The sequence below is a fragment of the Haemaphysalis longicornis genome, unplaced genomic scaffold (genome assembly GCF_048455015.1).
Source record: "Haemaphysalis longicornis isolate Haplotype H1 unplaced genomic scaffold, Haemaphysalis longicornis Haplotype H1 scaffold_1, whole genome shotgun sequence".
In the NCBI taxonomy this organism is placed as follows: Eukaryota; Metazoa; Arthropoda; class Arachnida; order Ixodida; family Ixodidae; genus Haemaphysalis; species Haemaphysalis longicornis.
The window spans coordinates 297,132,996-297,149,056 of NW_027526203.1; the positions used below are offsets into that span (position 1 = coordinate 297,132,996).

Genomic DNA, 16,061 nt, shown 5'->3' on the forward strand with positions numbered 1-16,061 from the left:
TTCCCTTTTACGCTGAAATGTTTATGAATGGAAAGTCTTAGTGTCTTCTGTGCAAATTCAAGGGCCGAAACAAGGGCATGATGCAGACATACTCATGGAAACTAGCTTGAGGTACCAATTTACAAATATGAAAAAGGTTATTAGAACCCAGAAACATTAGCAGGCGCCTCCCCCACCCCAACCAAAATAAATTGGGCTAAAACGTGTTGTGTGGTTTTGACATGGAGCTTCACTGAACACCAGAATGCAGAGTGCGACAGGTAATTCCCTGCAGGCCTTCCATCTGGATTTACCGCTAGGGCACTACCGCAGGTGTATGAAGACATTCACAGTGCCCGTACGCAGTTTTGTTCAATGTTTCCTCCACATTATCACAATAACGCACTGCTAAGAACCTCGATATCTCACATTTCTCTCTGAAGTATGCTTTACAGCCCAGATGTTGAAACAGCTGCTTACACTTCTGTTCAGCTGCTTATTTATATACGTATCCCGAGCTGAGCATCGATTTAAAATTTTACTCCAAGTAATCGGATTAAAACCGCAAAAAACCACTGCGAGGCCTGGAACCGTCGGTTTTGTAGCTTAGTCGGACAGAGCCATATCAGTGTCTGGGAGGTCGTAGAAGCTATACGCTGCGAGGTTTCATCAGTATCGGTGAAAATTTCGCAATTAAGCCGTGGGACCTTCACCAAAGAAGCGCACCGCGTTATCCCGGGCCTAGGACATTTCGGTGCCGGGCATTCCAGTGCAGGACGTTTTTGTACTGACATTTCGGTGTACGGACTTTTTGGTGTACGGATATTTCGGTGTACGGATATTTCGGTGTATGGACATTTCGGTACATGGACATTTCCGGGCGCAAACATTTCGGCGACTGAATTATCGAGTGCTAGCTTGTTTGAAACAGCCGTTATATTTTTATTTTCGCTTAACATGGGTTATTCTTGCTCCGTGGTTATGGGCAACAATCTAGCGCAGTGATTGCGTTTTAAATGCGAATGCATTTCTTAGTCGGGGGTTGTCGTGCTCCGTCGGCGTGCGCCTGCATTCCTCCAGCGCGAGCGCACGTGAGCGCGAGCGCACGTGAGCGCGCGCCTCGTAGTTCTGCCTTCGTCGTCGTCGTCGTCGTCTCGGCGCGGCGGGGGGGTTGTCGTGCTCCGTCGGCGTGCGCCCGCAGGTGTTATCTCTCCGCGCTCCTCCTCGCCCCTAGCAACAGCTGTGGCGCGCCTAGCAACCGGAGCAGGTGGTAGCTCGGGCGGGAGTAGCGGAGGGCAAGGGGAGAGGAGGAGCGCCCTCCTCTCCGCGTACCCTCTCTCCGCTCGGAAAATGTATATAAATGCAGTGGAGCGCACGCCTCTCTCCGTTACTGCTTGCCGCAGCGCACTCATCGCTGCACCCAATGCATTCGGATTTCCGCACGATCCCCTTCGGGGAGGTGGGGGGAGTTTTTTATATTGATACCATGTTTGAATTTTGCGAGTTATTTATATAAATTGAGCATTTCTATATTTTCGCTTAATAAGTCGATCAGGAAATACCTGTTATTCAGCCAGCTGATTGAATTTTTTTGCAAATGTTTCTTTTTTAATTTACGGCAAGACGTTAATTTATATTCCCTTTTTTTGCGGCATGCCAATCAGTTAAGGCATTTAGCCGGTGTTTACGATGGTATAATACATTCTATAGGTCATTTTCTCTGCATAAAATAATTCCACTATCACAATAAGGCAGCTTTACAAACATTCAGAATATTCAGAAAACCTTATGAAGAGTTTTATGTAGGCTGTGCCACCACGCTAAATTAAATTTGCCAACACGGTTGTCGCCAGCTCTTTTTTTTTTTACGACGAGGCTAGGATATTGTCGTGGAGGAAAAACAGGCCTTTTTGAAAACAGCATGCTGATAAAACGCGTACGGGTTGTGCCTACAAACATTACTCATTCCTGTGTACGAGCAAACCAACCTGTTTTATGCTTACTTTCATCTCCAGCAGTGCCCCCCCCCCCCCCCCCATTCTCAAGTTTGAATCTCCCCCATAACTCTTTTTCAGTCATATTATTCTCGGTTTCCCTTGAAAATCTTACAGGCTTAGCGGAGTTCACGGTCTCCGAAGCGTTATCGCAGGGGAGAAAAAGCTATACATTCACCATGACTCTCTAAAGCGCAACAAAAGCCACCCGAAAAGCCTCCGAGAACACAATGGCAGTATCACTGGCGCCTGTGGAAGCTTTCATGGAGGAACAAGTGTCCCTACGCGCGTCGCGGTCATCCCGACCTGAGCTTATCTGATGCCGACGTAGCGACGGCGCTATTTTTCCAGGAATCGCTCTTTCTCAGTCTTCCGAAGTGGCGCATTTCATGGGCACCCCAGACATTCCTCCAGTTCGTCCATTTATGAGAAGAAAAAAATTGAATAGGCCAGTTTGGCGAGAGCTGCGACAGTCGTCTTCAAGTTTTCGACGTCCAGTTTACAGCAGCACAAATGACACCCCCCTCTCTCTACCAAGGGGGCTGGAACCCGACAGTGCTTAGCCCTCCCCACCCCCACCCCTTTAGCGACTTCACTGTAGGCGCGATCAATGGCTAGTTTTTGAGTAGAACCAACACCGAATGCAAGGCGAAATCGATAGAGAAAATTATTAAAAGGGATGCACGCGTGCTTAAGATGGCTCGTTTCCTTTCTTTTTTTTTTTTTTTTTTGCGGCGGTTTAACTAGAGTGCCCTAGAATATAGTACACTCTATAGTTCATACCACAAGCTAGCTGCAGCACTATGGTCTCTAGAAATATTTCTAGGGACCATAGCAGCACTGTGGAGCGAGGCTACATTGTTGTCAACAGTGCGCCCACTGAGCATTCTTTCCTCCATGCCACTGAGGGCGCCTAACTCGCCGTGAAGGGCCCTATTCTGAAGATGGACTCCCGCAAATGTGGACACTACCGGGGCTGGTCTTCGCCGATGACCTTGTCCTGCTCGCTGGAAGTGTGGCTGAGCTACAGGGACTTGTCACCGCCTCGGCTGAGCATCTGTCAACACTGGGACTGGCCTTCAACACGCGCAAGTCAGCGGTCCTGTGCTTCTCCGACCCAGAGGACAAAGCTCGCATTGTGCTGCTGCCTGGCGGGGAAGAAGTTCCACCGATGCACAGCTATTGTTACCTTGGCATCACTTTCAACACCACTGGCGACAAGTATGCTACACACGAGGCTTTACTGAAAGAAAGGTCGAGACGCGCCAGCTGTATCCTGCGCAGACGGTGCTTATGGGGGTGCAACCGATACCTGTTGGTCCGTGACCTGTGGAAGTCGGTGCACGTCCCATGTCTCACCTTTGCGAACGCTGTGGTGTGTGTGTCGGCGCCAACACGGGGGTGGCTCGAGCGTGGTCAGCGAGAGGTGGGCCGCCTTGCCTTGGGCTGCCATGGCCGAGTGGCTGTGGAGGCCATACAGGGTGACTTGGGATGGTCAACATTTGAGGCTCGCGAGGCCACCAGCAAAATTGCATTCGAAGAGCGACTCCGAGTCATGAACGACGAACGCTGGGCGCGGCGACTTTTCCGCTACATGGCATTCAAGGGTGTTCGCACACAGTGGTGCAACCGCCTCTACCACCTCCGTCGAAAATTCGGCTTCACTACAAGCCCGATCGAGGTGGGCCCGCCGCACAAGATCACGGAGAAGGTGCGCTCCAGGGTGAAAGAAGAGGAACGCGCTCACTGGCAGACCACAATGCACCAAAAGTCTACCCTGGAACTGTACCGCAACCACAGGCAAGATATAGGCCGGATGCGTGTCTACGACAACAGCAGCGGCAGCACACTCCTCTTCGAGGCCCGTGCGGGGGCACTGCGCACGCTGCTGTACTGCCGGCACTACGACAGCACACCAGGGGCCGAATTCTCTAAAAAACGGGCGTCGCTTTGAAACGACGGGGTAGCGCCATTGAAATGTATGTGTTCCGGGGTTGGGGCCGCCGCTTTGAGGTGGGCAAACTGAAGTATGAGCTGCAAGAAAAGCACTGTGGCAAGGACGCGAAGCGACAAGTGAAATGACGGAGGGCTGTGGGCGTCGCTTCGCGTCCTTGCCACAGTGCTTTTCTTGCAGCTCATACTTCAGTTTGCCCACCTCAAAGCGGCGGCCCCAACCCCGGAACACATACATTTCAATGGCGCTACCCCGTCGTTTCAAAGCGACGGCCCGCCGTTTTGGAGAATTGGCCCCCAGAGGTTCAAGCAGCAAAGTGCAGTGCATGCGGCGACCACGAGGAAAGCATGGAGCACCTGGTGCTGCACTGCCACAAGCTGCGCCCACCCGCCAGAGTCAACGCCACTATACAACAGGCGCTAGGGTTCGAGGACGGCGTCGACAATGCCATGGACGTACACACGACGAAAGAGCGACTGCAACTCTGGCAGCGATCGGTTCGGCTGGGTGCGGCTGCGGTGACGGTGCAGTGAACACACGAGTGAACTGCAGTGAATGGTGACAGTGCAGTGGACGTACATACGCATGCAGTGTACCATATGCACAAGACTGCAGGAAAACTGCTACCTTTAGCTTTCTCGCTGGTGGGGACGGTGCAATGACTTTAGGCATTCAGCCGGTTTTTTTTTTTTGTTTTTTTTTTCTTTTTATCTGTATTTTGTTAACTTTTTCACCTGGCTTGGACATTTCGGTGTCCGCCCGATACAAAGGGTTTCTGGCCACAACGATCATCATCATGGGGGTCCTGAAAGGACACTCCCTTCTCCCCTCTCGGCAAGTGGCACCGCAAGGCCCCGGCGCCTTTTGTCGCTTCCTTCGCGGTGAGTTAGGCGCCTTGAGGGGGACAACAATGTAGCCTCCACAGTGCTGCAGCTAGCTTATGGTATGAACTATAGTTTAACGGACGGGGAAGAGGGGTGGGGGGTGGGGAAGAGATAGGAATGGACTAAAAGCAGCAGCGCCTTGCAGCGGTGGGTGAAGTGAAATCAAAGCCCTTCGGTTACACTTGAATTAAAATATTAGATTTGTTCACATAAATGCTAAAATAAAATAAAAAAGGTGGAACGGAAGTAAATTAACAACGTTAATTTTTAACATTTACTTTCGAAATTGGGTTTACGCGCTGATGCTCCGCCTCGGTTCAGCGTTCTTTTCCTTGCAGTGCGGCCCAAACAACTCTCGAACGTAAAATTATATCATCTGACGAAACTAAAGTATTAACGCTAAAATGTTAGAAAAATTATGCCTGGGACATCCCGTGAACCGAAATGTCCGCACAGAGGTGTGCAGCACCGAAATGTCCCACACCAAAATTTCCGGAACCCCCATGGTTTTTGCATATTTTATTTTCCTCCAAATGCTTTCAATGTTTGCGTTTTCAAAGCCAACAAAAAAAAAAGGAGAAGAAACGCGACAGCTCCAAAAGCGAATTCCCTGCCGGTGCCTCCCTCCCTGACGGCTTTTTCGGCGCATAATGCGTATTTAAAAAGTCGCCCTCAAATGTGGGCAACAGAGAAAGGTCCACAGATCACTCGTCGCTCATTTTGCTGCGCTTAAATCTGAATATAAAAGAATCGCCAAGCTTAGAAACTCACACGCTCCATACCAAGCAATCCCGCGACCGCCATGCCCCCAGATAACGCAAAACGTCCTGAGGACGTCCTCAAATGGTCCAAACGTCCTGGATCCTATTCTAGGCTTCCGGGGGACATCCACAGGAATAAACTTTGTAAATGATCCCTCAATGGTCCATCCTAAAGCTTATTTTGGATCAGAATGGATTGTGAATGATCCCTAAGTGATCCGTTGTATTACTTCTTCTGGATCACAATCCATATGGCCGTCTGACGCTGCTGTTACCGTGGAGGCTATTACAGTAATAAATTATGCTAATTTATTACCAGTGAGGTACAAAACACCCCCCGCTTGTAGAAAATGTTCAGTCCACCTGTGTAAACAGGTACAAAATGTCTCCAAAGTTGGAGGTCTCTTCACCCTTTTTCTTAGTTGGCGGTCTTTTCGTACACCCCTTTTTTAGACCCTTTTCTTTAGTTTCGAACACCCTAATTTGTAGCTTCACACCGTTCTGGGAAAAAAAGGTGTTGAAATAATGAACACCCTTTTTAGAAGGGTGTTGGTGGCGGTAAAGATTTGTTTGAATTTAATAAAATTCTACAAGTTATGAAACACAAAAACTACCTCGTGATCAAAAAGTTTTGCAAATCCGTGTGTTAATTTGTATATTCTCATTGTAAAATCCATAGTAACAAAATTAGCGCTAAAATGTCTGTTTTTTGCGACAAGCCCGCCGACTCGATCGGGGGTTTTTCTCTGCTGGATATAAAAGCAAGAACAGCACATTTATTACTACGTAAGTGTGCACTCCCTGTTCCGCTTGCATCCCCATGGTATTCTTGCTCAATTCATTTGTGTTCCAAGTGTAACTTGTGTGTATTGACTGTTTGTGTTGATTGCTGCGCGCTCCGCCGATTCACATTGCCACGCGTAGCTGCTCCCTGGCCACACCCTTATTTTAGGGTGTTAAGCAACCTTACACTGCTTACACCCTATTTAGGGTGTTCACACGAACACACTTTTTTTCATCTATACACCTTTTTTTCGCCAAAACACGTTTTAAAGTTGTTCGCCATGGGATAAGTTTCCGTCACCAATTGTTTCGGCCAAAAAGGGTACAAGAAAGTTTAGTGTGTAGTGAGGCCTTAGCTTGTAGGTAACTTCTGACTAAGAAAAAAGAACATTAGTTTGTATCCTAGAAGTGTACGAAAATTCTCCAGCGGCATCATTTTGACGACGTTCTGAGGATGTACGCTGGACGGACAAACGGACCCCGATTGGACTGGCTGAGGATAAGATCTGGACAACCTGAAGATGCTGAAATGTCCAGAGTCGGACATCCTGAGGATTTACCCCGGTTTGTTTTGCGTTATCTGGGCCCCAACATGGCGTCGCGTGCTCGTTTCGTTTTTCTTCCGGCAGGTGGCGGCACTTTTGCATAAGGTCTATACACATGCTCGAGAGAAGCACAAGTTTGCCACTAAGTGCACTGACACGTACCCATACACCAGCCTCCGCACGCAGGGAAGACAGGTTCTCACGTGTCTAACAGACCTCCTCGACAGTGCCATTTCCTTCCCCACAATCAGACCGCCCCCATATGTCTGTCTACTTAAGACCTTTCTCCTTCTTCAGCAAACTTTCTTTCAGCCCTCAGGACATCAAATTCATGCATGCTCGCATGGCGGTGACGTACGCAAGGCCTTCGATACCCTCCTTCACGACACTATCCTTTCACCCCTCCAGGACTTTCGTGGCTCCCATCTCCACTCGTATGTTCATTTGTTCCTCCACTCCTGACAGGCTCGATTATAACTTGGGATCACTCTATCCCCCCCATTACCCTTACCCACGGTACCCCTCAAGGTGCTGTACTATCACCTATCCTCCTCAACCTCGGGGCTTGCCCCTCTTGCCAGAGGTTTGTCCAAGATATCCAACCTTTTGTCGCTTCTGAGGACAAGGCCAAACAAAAGGAGGCCAGAGCAAAAGTCTTTGAAGCAAGGCGGAAGTGGGAGGCAGAGTTTTAATGCGTTACAAGTAATAGATTACATTTTCTTGTAATTTTGTAATACGATTGATTACTTTATCGAAAATGTAATGTCCTTTGTAATTCGATACATTTTCTTGTAATTGATTTCGTTTCGCGATTGATTTCGTGTTCAAAGGTCGACACCACGAGGTGGAAAAGGAAGTCCCTGACTTTATCCGGCAGCAAAGAGAAGGTGGAATGCCTGTGACGACGGAGATGACACGGGCGAAGGCAAGGGAGATCGCAAACGTACGAGGCGTCGCACGAACTCAGTTCAAGGCCAGAAGAGGCTGGGTCACTCACTTTATGAAGCGGTTCGGGTTCAGCCTGCGACGGCGGATGTCTGTGTGCCCCCTAACTTCGAGGAGAAGCTGGTCGCATTCCAGCGCTTTGACATCAAGAAGTGGGTGGAAAAGCAGTACCGACTGGGCCAGATCGGTAATGCCGACCAGTTCCCGGTGTAATTCGACATACCTGTGGCCTACACCGTGAATGACAAGGGCGCGAAAGAAGTCAAGGACAAAACTGCAGGCTACGGGAAGCAGCGCGCCACCGTGGTGTCGTGTTGCACGGCCGATGGGCAAAAGCTGCCGCCGTACATTATTTTTAAGAGGAAGACTCTTCTAGCCGGTGAAGTTTTCCCTAAGAACATCGTTGTGCGAGCCCACGAGAATGGTTGGATGAGTGGTGCCCTCGTTGAAGATTGGGTGAAGACTGTTTGGCAGCGATGTGCCAGTGCTCTGCTGTTTAATCACTCCTGGTTCTGGACTCCTACCGCGGCCACTTGACAGATGCCGTTAAGTCTGTGCTTTGGAGGGCGGTATGAACATTGCGGTAATACCCAACGGTATGACAAGCCAGCTACAACCGCTCGACGTGGCCATCAACAAGCCATTCAAGGACAGGCTGCGGAAGCATTACAACAACTGGCTGACGCTGCAAGATCACCAACTGGCACCATCCGGGCGCTCAAGCACGCTTCACTCAGCCAACTGGCGAACTGGGTCGCCACGGCATGGGCCGAAATTCCGGTCGAGGTAATTGTGCGGGCTTTCCGCAAGTGCAGCATTTCGAACGCGCTGGACAGAAGTGACGACAGTGACAAAGAGGACAGCGACAATGAGGGCACCGATGTCGACGACCACGACGAGCGAGCATTGAACATCCTACGACAAGCGCCGCAAGCGTAATAAAGTGCACGTTCTAGTCTCAGTCCAGTGCCTTTTTTTCATTCGGCTTACATTCGAGGTAAGTTCTTTTTATTTTCATACCTTCTGAATTTTGGGGGTCGGCCTAGATTCGAGTAAATATGGTAGTAGTGAAAAAAAAAGCACATGAAGCGCACATGGACGAAGTGAACTAATAACTCTAGGTGAACAAATCCGTGCTGTGCATATAGTTCACTGCTTACTGAAAGGTAGTAGTGATTCAAAGTGAAATGTTTCCAAAGAATGCTGTGCACACCGCCACTTACTTTGAATTCTCAAGTTACTCATCTGTAACGAGCGAGTCAGCGTGGAGCCAAACCGAAAAACTGGAACTGAACCCAAACTGAGTAAAAAAAAGGAATAATGGTTACCAGTTCATTACGAGATGGTATGACCATGCGTTGTTTATAATACACGGTCAATGCCATTCGGGGCTTTTCTCTTTCACGCACCGTCAACTTTGTAATATCTTTGCAACATCAACTTCGTAACGGCATTATCGACGCTTTCGTCGTGGTCGCAATGTGGGGAAATAAATGTGTACCAATGTTGCAACGGTAGGTTGCTGCTGGTAGCGTGTGCAGAGTTGAAGGCTGAACAAACGAAGTGCTATGCTCTCAGGAGCCTGGGGACGATACGAAACATCGACTTTGCTTTTCACTCGCTGAGACCGTTTAGGGGCAATCAGGTCACAAGATTGCCGCACTGTGCAACGAAAAGGGCCTAGACTTCAAATATACCTCCTTGTTGCATCATAATTTGCTTTAAAAGGATGCACACATAAAAAGTGTAAATGCATTACAAGTGTGACCTACAGGAGTAGATCAGTGGCTAAGATGTTGGCTGCTGAGCACAAGTATGTGGGTTTGATCGGCGCCCCTGGTGGCCGTTTTTCTGATGCGGATTAAAAACGAAAACGTTGACGTGTTGAGATTTTGGCACACGAAGATTCCCAGGTGGTCTAACTTGCTTTGCCACCCCGCATTATACAATGCGCCTCATAGCACAGGAGTGCCTTCGGTGCATGAAACGCACAATATGTTTTTAAGTTTCCATGGCAAAAAAAAAGGGAGGGGGGGGGGGGCTGGCCTATCACATCGTTTTAAATTACCCCACACAGAGTTCATACACAAATAATTTTTGCCGTTTTTTGCTGCATTGAACAATGGACTAAGCAAAAGAAAAACAAGACGGTAGATTTTGCTCTAGACATCCCTTCGTTTTTTCGACCTTTTCCAACCAAGTGCGTCATCACTGTGAAGGCAGAGAGCACCGTGGTGCCAAAGTGAATCATGTTTACAGTACTCTCATAGCAGATAAGTTCGTGTATTAACTTTAACCACTGATGTTACAATTGTATCCCTGGAAACATACTTGATATACTGGTAAAAAAACATCTGGGGTAAGATTGTTATATAAGTTCATCTTTCTAATACATACCGAAGCTTTTTGCACACAACCAGGAACCAGATACATTTGCATGCTCTTTCCCCTTAGTTGCACAAAAATCCAATGCAGTCAAATTCTGCTTTAACTACTGTTTGAATGAACTTCTATTAAATGAGCATTAGGTGCTGATGTTCTGGCACCAGCCCAGAGGTGATATTGGGTGCCGGCAGAAGAGTACAGGGTTCTATGGGGGTACGAATTTGTTTGCAACCTCAGGAGGGCGGTGCCATAGTCTTGTTTCAGTCTTGGGTGTGGGGCGGGAAAGTATCTTTTTCGTTGTCAGTACTAATGGGAAAGAAATTTCTGCTTCATCAAGGGATCTCTTATTCTCCGTCAGTTACCCGGTTTCTTTTCTTCGTGATGCAGTGCTGGTGCTGGGCTTGAAGCGCCCATTTCTGATTGCAACCTTCAACTATGGAGTTGTAATGCCGCCATACAAGGGCTTGGGGGCATGGAGATTCATTGCGTCCCTGTCTAGGTGGAAATGCGGTAGTGCAAGTATATGTTCTCACCAGTACCCGCTAGTAGCAGACGACAGGACAGACGACAGCAGACGACAGACTGTGTCAAACCGAAAAATGTACTGGTTTGGTGACTGTTCGGGTTCGGGCAAGTCCATTTCGTCCTGGTTCAGTGCCAGTTTGACAGAATCACATACCGAACCGGTTCACAAACCGTTTCAAAACCTTTGAACCATTTTGCGAACCGGTTTGACGAGTTTAACTAGCAAAGTGCGAAAAATGTTTTGTAGTTTATAGTGACCACAAAACCAACATTCAATTCTAGGTCATTTAAAATACTGCTTTTCCCAAGTAAAAGTTGTGCAATTTTAAAGACAATTGTAAGCAATTAGGCCAGACAATAAGGAAAACAGGTGAAGTGGTGAGGATTTACCAGCTACTTTCCCTCCAAGCCCCTATGTTGCCCTATGGATTACGTGGAGCCACTGTGAAGAAACATGACTGTAGGCACATTTTCTGCTGTTTCCTTTTTTATTGTTGAAATCGCCATCCCCCCTTAGAATTATCCATCATGCTGACCATCAAACGCCCCGAGTTAAGCCTACAAACTGTCACGTCACCTCTGTACGTGGGCAGTGAACATATTTAAATACCAGCGTTGTAGCGCTTTTTTTATCAGTTGTAGCATGACAAAAAAGTGCTAGAGCAGCCGTGTAAATGCTACCTATGAATTCGATCGTTTGGTCACCTGAAATAATTTGTTAGCAGTCACCTTCTCAGGGGTGTAGACCAAAATATTGTTAAAAGTGAGCCTTAGTTAACGTTCAGTCACTGCATTACTTCTCTCATCACTGGAATGCATTTTGACGTAGCCATCACAGATGTGTGGGTCACTACGAACGTGTCTCCATTCCGCCTGACCCCCACCAACGTTCATTCTGCTACATTGCAGAATTTTATTACAGATTATACGATTACAAATTTGATGTGTGAAGACTTGAAGCAGTACACCCTTCAGGAACGAGTAGCAGTAGCAGCAGAGTAGTAAGTTGGACTAGTCAGTAAAAGTGCATTTCCAAAAACAAAGCAGTGCTGAAAGAGGCAAAACAGCAGAATTTAGAAAGGACGAGTGCTGGGCAAATGGTACAGTACGGGGCTGGCCTGCCTTTTTGCATGTGTCATGTACTTTAGTTGCAGTTTTTTTCCAGGACCAAATATGTAGTGCCTGCAAAGGTCGGGGGATACGGTTGCTTGCAAAACGGTAAAGTGCCTGCCATTCGCTAAGATTTTTTCTTTGCTATATCTGTTATCCTTTTTGGATCCGTGAGAAAAATTTCTTGGGGCACTTGCGTCTGCTTACGTGGGTTGGAGGTGAAAGCCTGGCGGTACTTTTAACATCGCTACTGCTACATTGTACCTGTGTGTTTCTTTGCTTTCGTTCCTTGTCTTTCGGCGCGAGTTAGTTGGTCCCAATTCCTTGCCAATCCCCCTAGTGGGTATGTGCTACGAAGAAAGGAATGCTGACGACGACAACTTTTGTTCCACCGGTGGCAACGTGCAGGGGCTGCTACTTGTTGGGCTGCTCGTTGGGCTGCTACTGCACAGACCTGTATTAAAATCTCATCGAATCACGCATCTTTTGTGTATTTACTCTCTACAGTGGTGGCCATTTTCTTGACCGGCCAACAACTACAATAACAACGGTTTTTCACAGAATGGGGCAGTTTAATACTTTTGCCTTAAAGGAAGGGGCAACAATATGAAAAGGTGACAAGGACAAAAGAAAGGGCAACACATTTTAAAATTCAAATCTGTTGTTTTTCCCACCAAAGCTACATCGACTACAGGCACGTTGTAGCAAGCTAGGAATTAATGCAGACCACCCAGTGTTCTCTATAACTGGCCACCGAAATTGTATGCAAGCACTTGTTTTTTTCCACAATCAGGCAACAATCAACCTGCGGGCTGTGCTCGCCACCACAAAGCTACTAGTGGTGGTGGCTTGAGCAAGTTGCTGGCACGCTGTGGCCCTGAAAGCTCGGATGAGTGGACACAAGAAGCACACGCACTGTCAATCATCACCCCGTGTCCCAATCTATTCGTATTGGGTGCTGTTGCACACAGTACCAATGCTTAGACAGAAACTTCAACACTCAACCCTGCGCATCATCTGCACTCTGCAATAAGAAATTCGGTTCAGGGTTTGCAATAGTTTTGTGATCTGGCTACGACAGGCTGGTGGGACCAGCTGGGCTGGGCTGGTGATACAGTAAATTTCCTTGCCTGTTTGCATGTAGGATGAAATGTTTGCTTTTTTTTTTTTGGTGCATCAACTCTGCAAAAACCCCTTTCCTGAACAGGCAATTTGGATATTGGGCAACTGTGGTGCATATTTGACCATTCAACCGATTGGCAAAAATTGATACTGGTTGAAAAGGTACGTACTTCCCGTCCCATAGGTACTTACCTTAACGCACTCGGAACTTTTTCCAAACAGTGAACAACCTTCTTTTTAAAGCATGCTCTTCTGACAAGTCACCAAGATTGTTTTTTTACCAGTGAAATAATAAAAACAAGGCAAGCAATTACAGAAGGAACTATTTATTCCTATGTACAGGCACCTTATTGAAAGAGGGCCTTTCTCAGGAAACCCCGGGATTTGCTGCGAGAAGCTGCTCTACATCAGGCAGGCAGATAAGTTTATATTGAACCTGTCCCAAGACAGATGCATCGGCACCTCCAGACTCTGAGAGCCTGAAGGATATGAGGTCCTGTCGAAAGGAGGTTCGAGTGCCCATGTTAACTGTGAGGGCCACAGCACCAAGCAGCAGGCGAACACGTCCCGACTTGAGCACTTGCAGCTTGCCAACGTATCCTTCGGGAAAGTGTCGCAGCTTCACTTGGCCACTGAATGTCTCTGGTTGCTCCTACACCAAGGGGAGAAAAGAACACAACAGTTACTCTCTTTCTAGCCATGGTCAACAGGCACACCCATACGAAGGACAAATGCTAGCAGGTGTAACAATCACTGAACGAATATTTCACAGTTACCGTTCTTGCACGCATAACAAATGTATGGAGACTTGAAGATAGTGACTTGACACTCAACCTTTAGAGACTGCAGCTTCCTTCTCTATACATGGAGCTTGGCTCTAAACATGGAAGTGCCTCTGTGCTCATCAATAAATGATTGCTGCAAGGTCTTGTTAACCAACGTGACGGGAAGTTGGCTAAGTTTACTCAAGTCCACCGTGTTTAAAAGAACAGCAGACTTCGTCACGGTAGTTTTAGAAAGGCTGTTAGTGCAAGTCAATTTGACTAGGATCCAGCAGATCTGGCTTGGAGGCCTGTGGAAGTTGACTACACAGACTTTCGAATTTTTCATGAATTCAAACTCTGAACTGAACCGAATTCAAACAGTCATACAACTTGGAGCTCAAACATTCACACATCCCTAATCAGAATGATAGACTTGAATCAATGGCCCTTTTGGAATTCTTTCCTGCAAGACTGGGGAAATGCTCTGCAAAATTTTCACTTCATAGTTCATTTCACAGCACAATGTTGACAGCAGTGACAGTAATAGCATTCATGCTGCATGATCAGGTGCCAGCTAGCATGCATGCAAGTTCAAGCCAGACCAATTAAAGATAGCAAATAATTTGACATCGCTACATGCTCCCCTCAAACTTAAGGTGAAAAAAATCAAACACCAATTGATATAGTGCTGAAGGCTGCACCTGGGCCATGAGCAGCCTCGCAGTGGGGGATAGATATTAACTGAGGCCACGTGGGGTTCTTGACTGTGAATCGATATCTATTCACACGGGCTGTTTTCTTTTCTCACCAACAGCCACTGGGATTGAACCCACATCCTTGAGTTTAGCAGCACAACACCTCAGTCACTGAGCTATTGTGGCGGGTTGAATTAAAATCAAAGCAAAGGTTATTTCAGTAATATACCTTCGAAACATAGTGACCAATTTTGCCCCTAAAAAAGCTGCACGCAAAAACTAACAGGAACGACTGCACAACTGCTGCATACTGACTATGGTAGTAGCAAAACAGGGAAGACCTACAACAAAAGTGGGGCACCATGCTTTAGCTGCCCCCAAGAGGGAAACGTACCATTTTCACAAGGCTGGGAGCTTGAAGGTTAGGAGCTTCTTTTTCAGGTTGTTCTGACGGAGTATCGAGACCAGGCAAACTGTCCGGAAGCTGAAAGAACAGCAGCTGTCCTATCTCTGCATAAAAGAACACACAAATGAAGAATTATTTCTCCTGATTAATTTCTAATATTCTTACGATCCCAAGCTTTAGTAGGTAATAGTATCAGTACATTCAAACTAGAGGTCTTTATGTGCTGCCGAAATGCACCATTTTAAGGTAGGGTCGTTGCATACCGCCGGCTGGGGCATCGCAGCGCACAAGGAGAGTGAGACCGCCCACCCCAACGCACAGAACTCTCAGCAGTGCAGTTGATGGCAGAACCCCAATGAGCAAGGTTTCTATCTAAGCAAAACATCGCTGCCCAGGACCCGTAAGCACAAACCACTGCACACAGTAGCACACTGCTCCTCTCTATCCGTCAACGATGCAGTGTAGTGTGTGTGATGCTGTGGCCACAAGGCGAAAATTTGCAAAAAAGACAAGCAGCAAGACCCATGGGAAATCCCCAACGGGGCATGCGCTGGAGGAGAGCCGCACGAGAAAGAAGATGATGGGCGCGTGGAGCTGGCGGAAGATCGGTGTTGGAACAGCCGGAGCCGTAAGAAGTTCCCGTAAGTCAAGGTGCCAGTGCCAAGCGAGACGACCAGTTGGAGACACGACAAGACAGGCCCGCCATCTCGCTCGGTGTTCCTGTGTGGGCGTGACCCGCGGTTCAAGCTTCCTGGCGCTCCGCTGTCATCACAGCTCCTGGGCCAGCAACCTTGGACCGTGGCCATACCACTCCCGCTGGCGAGAGCTACGACGAGGATGCGCCACAGGCAGCAAGGCTACGCTCCGCCAATAGTCACCGGCAGCACCGCAAATCCCACGTAGGACGTTTAGATTTCCTTCGTGTAGTCTATTGAGCCATAGTGTTCGTCGACCGTACCGTGCCGTACCACCATTCCTTTTGTAGTTTACGTGCTTTGTCCTTGTCTGTCCCTTTGTTGTACCACTATAATCGCCTGCGTGCACTCATGCCTGACTCCATGTCCCCAAGGCTCTAAAAGTAAATCCAACATGGCCGACCCCTTCACAGCGTGGAAAAGTTGGAAGATATACAAGACATGGCTCACCTGTTCATTTATTCTGCACACTTACAGCACAACAGCACAGCCGCACTGCCCAACAAAGCATGTG

General features: G+C 47.8%; 1 protein-coding gene across 2 annotated transcripts in view; it reads right to left on the reverse strand.

Moving 5' to 3' along the window:
* Positions 1-13,297: 13,297 nt before the first annotated feature.
* Positions 13,298-16,061, reverse strand: part of LOC144148674 (DNA-directed RNA polymerase III subunit RPC4-like) — a 47,031-nt gene continuing 44,267 nt past the window's right edge. For both annotated transcript variants that reach the window (XM_077680199.1, XM_077680193.1), the window contains exons 7-8: positions 14,841-14,956; positions 13,298-13,639 (exon numbers count right to left, since the gene is read on the reverse strand). In XM_077680199.1, the coding sequence (XP_077536325.1) occupies positions 13,355-13,639; positions 14,841-14,956 (401 nt within the window). In that variant the 3' untranslated portion in view covers positions 13,298-13,354. The remainder of the gene's footprint in view (positions 13,640-14,840; positions 14,957-16,061) is intronic.